General features: G+C 42.6%; 1 protein-coding gene across 1 annotated transcript in view; it reads left to right on the top strand.

The window, feature by feature from the left end:
* Positions 1-7,500, top strand: part of slc11a2 (solute carrier family 11 member 2) — a 14,305-nt gene that overhangs the window by 575 nt on the left and 6,230 nt on the right. The window contains exons 2-8 of the mRNA XM_027140704.2: positions 3,199-3,259; positions 4,462-4,583; positions 4,786-4,905; positions 5,550-5,669; positions 6,255-6,361; positions 6,452-6,522; positions 6,633-6,700. Coding sequence (XP_026996505.2) covers positions 3,226-3,259; positions 4,462-4,583; positions 4,786-4,905; positions 5,550-5,669; positions 6,255-6,361; positions 6,452-6,522; positions 6,633-6,700 — 642 coding nt within the window. The 5' untranslated portion in view covers positions 3,199-3,225. The remainder of the gene's footprint in view (positions 1-3,198; positions 3,260-4,461; positions 4,584-4,785; positions 4,906-5,549; positions 5,670-6,254; positions 6,362-6,451; positions 6,523-6,632; positions 6,701-7,500) is intronic.

The following is a 7,500-nucleotide window of genomic DNA, read 5'->3' as shown; positions in this document are numbered from 1 at the left end:
TGTGAGAAGAGTGTCTGTGTGTGTGTGTGTGTGTGTGTGTGTGTGTGTGTGTGTGTGTGTGTGTGTGTGTGTGAGAGAAGAGTGTGTGTGTGTGTGTGTGTGAGAAGAGTGTGTGTGTGTGAGAAGAGTGTCTGTGTGTGTGTGTGTGAGAGAAGAGTGTGTGTGTGTGAGAAGAGTGTGTGTGTGTGTGAGAGAGAGAGAGAGAGAGAGAGAGAGAAGAGTGTGTGTGTGAGAGAGAAGAGTGTGTGAGTGAGTGAGTGAGTGAGAGAGTGTGTGAGTGATTGAGACTGTGTGTGTGTGAGTGAGTGAGACTGTGTGTGTGTAAGTGAGTGAGGGAGTGTGTGAGTGACAGTTTGTGTGTGAGTGAGAGTGAGTGTGTGTGTGAGTGACAGTGTGTGTGAGAGAGTGTGAGTGAGAGTGTGTGTGTGAGTGACAGTGTGTGTGTGAGAGAGTGTGAGTGAGAGTGTGTGTGTGTGAGTGACAGTGTGTGTGTGAGAGAGTGTGAGTGAGTGTGTGTGTGTGTGAGAAGAGTGTCTGTGTGTGTGAGAGAGTGAGAGATTGTGTGTGAGAGAGTGAGAGATTGTGTGTGTGTGTGTGTGTGTGTGTGTGTGTGTGTGTGTGTGTGTGTGTGTGTGTGAGAGAGAGTGTGTGTGTGTTTCTAACATTAACTCAGTGATACTGTCTTTATTATATCTATAAATATGTTTAGAGGTTTTATATTAAATATCTGACAAAGTTTTAAAAGGATATTTTCATTAGAAAGCTGTTAAGGTGTGTGTGTGTGTGTGTGTGTGTGTGTGTGTGTGTGTGTGTGTGTGTGTGTGTGTGTGTGAAAAGTTGATGTATTTGGATTAAAATTAAAGCCTTTTATCTTAAATTAGTGTTTTGTATGAGGATGTGGAGTTCCTGCTCAGGTACAGACATGTCAGTGTTGTCACACACACTGATACACACACACTGATACACACAGACACACTGACACACAGACACACACTGATACACACAGACACACTGACACACAGACACACACTGATACACACACCGATACACACACTGACACACTGATACACACACTGATACACACACTGACACACACACATACACACACTGATACACACTGACACACACACTGACACACACACATACACACACTGATACACACTGACACACACTGACACACACACACATACACACACTGATACACACTGACACACACACTGACACACACACATACACACACTGATACACACAGACACACCCACAGACACACAGACACACACAGATACACACACTGACACACTGACACACACACTGACACACTGACACACACTGATACACACACTGACACACAGACACACACTGATACACACACTGACACACAGACACAGACACACACTGATACACACACTGACACACAGACACATACACTGACACACTGATACACACACTGATACACACACTGACACACAGACACACACTGATACACAGACACACACTGATACACACACTGACACACCGATACACACACCGATACACACACTGATACACACACAGACACACACTGATACACACACTGACACACACACTGACACACACACTGACACACACACAGACTGACACACACACACACAGACAGACACACAGACTGATACACACAGACACACACTGATACACACACTGACACACACACTGACACACACACAGACTGACACACACACACACAGACAGACACACAGACTGATACACACAGACACACACTGATACACACACTGACACACACACTGACACACACACAGACTGACACACACACACACAGACAGACACACAGACTGATACACACAGACACACACTGATACACACACTGACACACACACTGACACACACAGACTGACACACACACACACAGACAGACACACAGACTGATACACACAGACACACACTGACACACACACTGACACACACACAGACTGACACACACACACAGACAGACACACAGACTGATACACACAGACACACACTGATACACACACTGACACACACACTGACACACACACAGACTGACACACACACACAGACAGACACACAGACTGATACACACAGACACACACACAAACACTTGTACACACAGACACACACTGACATACACACTGACACACACACACACACAGACAGACACACAGACTGATACACACAGACACACACACAAACACTTGTACACACAGACACACACTGACACACACACACACACACACACACACACACACACACACACACAGAGATTCAGTGTTTAAAGGTTTAAATTCTTTTGCATATGTAAATATTGTGTAAATTCTGATTATTCTACCTCACAGAGCTAAAGGGATTAAAAGGTTTAGACTCCGCCCTGCACTGGGGGCGGAGCTTCATTACAATCAACTAAACACTGACTACTAGAAACTCTGTCCAGTTATCGTACACCACTATTTACACTATTACAGTTATTCTGTTCACATACCTCTAAATACTGTGTGTAGAAAGTGTGTGTGTGTGTGTGTGTGTGTGTGTGTGTGTGTGTGTGTGTGTGTGTGTATGTGTGTGTGTGTGTGTGTGTGTGTGTGTGTGTGTGTGTTTACATTTACAGCATTGCACAAACACACTTATCCAGAGCGACTTACATTTTAATCTCATTTAATACAACTGAACAATTGTGGGTTAGGGGCCTTGCTCAGGGGCCCAGCAGTGGCAGCTTGGTGTCCCTGGGATTTGAACTCACAGCCTTCTACGTTTATGTATGTGTGTGAGAACGTGTGTGTGTGTGTGAGAACGTGTATGTGTGTGTGAGAACGTGCATGTGTGTGTGAGAACGTGTGTGTGTGTGTGTGTGAGAACGTGTATGTGTGTGTGAGAACGTGTGTGTGTGTGTGTGTGTGTGTGTGTGTGTGTGTGTGTGTGCGCATGTGTGATTGTTCCGTTACTGTTATCAGTGTTTAAGTTTTCTGTTTGTGGGGGTGTGTGTGTGTGTGTGGGGGTGGGTGTGTGTGTGTGTGGGGGTGGGTGTGTGATAATGAAGAGAACTGCGCTGGTGTTTGTGACATTGTTTCAGAAATGAAAACGTGTGTAGAGTTAAACACATTATTACCGTGGAAACGGAATAAAAGATGAATATCATAATTTCTAACCATCTCCCCCACCCCCACCCCCACCCCCCGTCTCACACAGACTTGTGTTTGTTACACAAACTCCACCATGAATCGGAATAGAGACTCTGACTCTGTGGAAGGTAAGGATTACATTAATGTTCTCAACACACACACACACACACACACACACACACACACACTGATACACACACACACACACACACACACATAATCATAATCATCTGACTTGTTTTTTGTTTCTTCTCCCACTGGAGCTTTGTGTAAATATTTGTGTGAATCAAAACACACTAAAATTGTAATTAGAAAAAATGAGCTATTCTTCGTACGTGTGTGTACGTGTTGGTCACCATACAGTGTGAAGCTAACATCTGGGTTAGTGTACAGAAGGTGAGGTGTGTGTACGTGTTGGTCACCATACAGTGTGAAGCTGATCCTCACACAGCTTATTAACAGTTACTGACATCTGCCAACATCTGGGTTAGTGTACAGAAGGTGAGGTGTGTGTTCAGGGACACACTGCTATATCAGTCATGTGTGTTCATACATAACGTTAAGAACTAAAGACTTATTATTAAATACAGCTTGATGTGTGTTTGGGGGGGAGTGTGTGTGTGTAGGTGTGTATGTGTGTGTGGGGTGTGTGTGAGTGTGTGTGTAGGTGTGTGTGTGTGGGGGGGGTGCTGTCACTGTTTATATAATAATCTAACAAGAAACACTAAACCCACTTAATTATAGTTCAGGATGAATCTCATGCTGTCTCTCACTATTCTGTACATTATTAATATACACACACACACACACACACACACACACACACACACACACACAGCACTACTGTAGGAGGCATGTGAGTGAGTAAGAGCATTAATACAGACCTGTGACTGTGGACTCCACCTAAAAGCGATCATGAGCTTATAAACATGTGCTCTTACATTTTATTGCTTTCTATAACTTTAATGATCTCCTGTTTGTTTCCTGCCACCACACAGAAGTCTGATTAGTGCTTGTATTAGACGACGTTACTCAGCACTAAGCCCAACACGTCCGGCGTTGTGGAACTCCACGTGATTTATTCACTATGTTCAAGGCCACATAAAGTGCAGACGTGATTAAATCTGTCCAGGGGTCGTGTCCCAAACCTCAGTGTAGAGAGTGAAGTCAATAACACACACATCATAAAGTAAGATAAAGCCCTGTTCTCACACTGCTGTAAAACCCTCTACTCAGCTTTCTCACCAGTCACATGACCTGACCGTCCATCACAAGCAAACATCCACTTCCCAGTCTGTGTCCTTCTCAATGTGCTTTCATTTCCTGTTAGAGTTAACTCCTGATCAGAACGGTGGGATTCAGACCATCTACAGCTCCATCAGTCCATCTGAGGAACCCAACACCTCCACCTACTTTGACGAGAAAGTTCCTGTACCTGATGATGTCACACAGGTGGGGGGATTGAGCTCGAATAATAATAATAATAATAATAATAATAATAATAATAATATAGAGAACTTTGCCTTTGGGTTTTTGGGCTATGTTTAAAATTGGTGAGCAGTGGACTGACTACTCCTCTCTCTCTCTCTCTCTCTCTCTCTCTCTCTCTCTCTCTCTCTCTCTCTCTCCCCCCCCCCCTGTTTTTCTTCTGCAGGTTTTTAGTTTTCGGAAGCTTTGGGCCTTCACAGGACCAGGGTTCCTGATGAGCATCGCTTATTTAGACCCTGGGAACATTGAGTCAGACCTTCAGTCAGGAGCTGTAGCAGGGTTTAAGGTGAAGATTCTTATTTATTATTATACAGCCAGTCTCCTGCTGCCCACATTGCCATGGGCATGGGTTCGATTCCCAGGTGGGGAGCAAATACAGCCACTAAGCCAAGAGTTACCTCTCAGTGTTTGCCCCAAACCTCTCAGTGTTTGCCCCAAACCTCTCAGTGTTTGCCCCAAACCTGGACAAGGTTGTGTGTGTACATTACATGCTGTAACGTATGTGTGGTGACGATAAACACTTAAACAGTTTCTTCTTATTTTCTTTCTGACTTTATATAATTGGTGTGTCTAACCCTAACCCTTAACCCTAACCCATAATCCTTAACCCTTAACCCTAACCCATAATCCTTAACTCTAACCCTAACCCATAATCCTTAACCCATAATCCTTAACCCTAACCCTAACCCTTAACCCATAATCCTTAACCCTAACCCTAACCCTTAACCCATAATCCTTAACCCTAACCCTGGATCTAGTATTTTAGACTCTAATTGATTAAAATCCTGCAAAAAGGAAGAAATATCACCATAATTTATTATATTATTATTTGCAGAAAAAGAATGATTTTAAGTTTTTGTATACAGACATTCAGCTGCTTTTACAGACACACAAATGTTTTTGTATCTGATTGTTATTTTATTACTGTAGCTCCTGTGGATTCTCCTCGGTGCCACTATCATTGGTCTTCTACTGCAGCGTCTGGCTGCTCGACTCGGCGTCGTTACAGGGATGCATTTAGCTGAAGTCTGTCATCGCCAATATCCTACGGTGAGTTTATAAATGCAGTAACACTGTTCTTTACTGGTGCACAGAAACCCTGCACTGTAATGCCATGCTGTAACATCCTGCTGTAATGCCATGCTGTAATGCCACACTGTAACGTCCTGCTGTAATGCCACGCCGTAACGTCCTGCTGTAATGCCACGCCGTAACGTCCTGCTGTAATGCCAGCCATAACATTCTGCTGTAATGCCATGCTGTAACGTCCTGCTGTAATGCCATGCGGTAATGCCATGCTGTAATGTCCTGCTGTAATGCCACGCGGTAACGTCCTGCTGTAATGCCACGCTGTAACGTCCTGCTGTAATGCCACGCTGTAACACCATAATGTGACGTCATGCTGTAACACCATAATGTGACGTCCTGCCGTAACACCATGCTGTAACACCATAATGTAACGCCATGCTGTAACGCCATGCTGTAACGCCATGCTGTAACGCCATGCTGTAACGCCATGCTGTAACGCCATGCTGTAACGCCATGCTGTAACGTCATGCTGTAACATGGCACTAAGGACAGTGAACATGAGATAACGACGGCTCATTCTGATGTTTAAACTGATTTCCTCTTCAGATTCCTCGGATCATTCTGTGGCTGATGGTTGAGCTGGCCATCATTGGCTCTGACATGCAGGAGGTGATTGGCTGTGCCATCGCATTCAACCTGCTGTCTATGGGCCGGTAAGGAAGTGTGTTATTGATCATGTCCTTATTAATAACATTATTAATAATTAATAACATGAGTGACATGAGGACTTTCCCTCACCTCAGGATCCCTCTGTGGGCCGGAGTGCTCATCACCATCATCGATACATTCGTTTTCCTCTTCCTGGATAAATACGGTGAGTTCCACAGAAGAAAGGTTTATTAAATAAATAAATAAACAACCAGCTTGTGTATGATTTATTATTATTATTGTCTCATTATATTTTATTCTGTTTTATGTTTGAAGGTTTGCGTAAACTAGAAGCTTTTTTTGGTTTCCTCATCACCATCATGGCAGTGACCTTCGGCTATGAGGTCAACAACAACAGCCCACAGTCATATCACTAGTTTATTTACATTTATATTTATATTTACATTTATATTTATATTTACATTTATATTTATATTTACAGCATGTAAATGTACAAGTTTATAAATGTCTCATTTTAATAAAGTAAAATGTGAATATTTAATATTCTTACTCAAAATATTTATATTAGTTATTACAATATGTATTTTAATGTTAATTAGCGTTTTATTAATTAATATACACGTGTGTATTTGTGTGTGTGTTTGTGTATTTGTGTGTGTGTGTATTTGTGTGTTTGTGTATTTGTGTGTGTGTTTGTGTATTTGTGTGCGTGTGTATTTGTGTGTTTGTGTGTGTATTTGTGTGTGTGTGTATTTGTGTGTGTGTGTATTTGTGTGTTTGTGTATTTGTGTGTTTGTGTGTGTATTTGTGTGTTTGTGTATTTGTGTGTATTTGTGCGTGTGTGTGTTTGTGTGTGTGTGTGTTTGGGTGTATTTGTATGTGTGTGTGTGTTTGTGTATTTGTGTGTGTGTGTGTGTGTGTTTGTGTATTTGTGTGTGTGTGTATTTGTGTGTTTGTGTGTGTATTTGTGTGTGTGTGTATTTGTGTGTTTGTGTATTTGTGTGTTTGTGTGTGTATTTGTGTGTTTGTGTATTTGTGTGTATTTGTGCGTGTGTGTGTTTGTGTGTGTGTGTTTGGGTGTATTTGTATGTGTGTGTGTGTTTGTGTATTTGTGTGTGTGTGTGTGTGTGTGTGTTTGTGTATTTGTGTGTGTATTTGTGTATGTGTATTTGTGTGTATTTGT

Source organism: Tachysurus fulvidraco, chromosome 2, assembly GCF_022655615.1.
Source record: "Tachysurus fulvidraco isolate hzauxx_2018 chromosome 2, HZAU_PFXX_2.0, whole genome shotgun sequence".
NCBI classification, from domain to species: domain Eukaryota; kingdom Metazoa; phylum Chordata; class Actinopteri; order Siluriformes; family Bagridae; genus Tachysurus; species Tachysurus fulvidraco.
The sequence above is the reverse complement of the archived record's forward strand: the minus strand, read 5'-3'. Positions and strand labels throughout refer to the sequence as shown.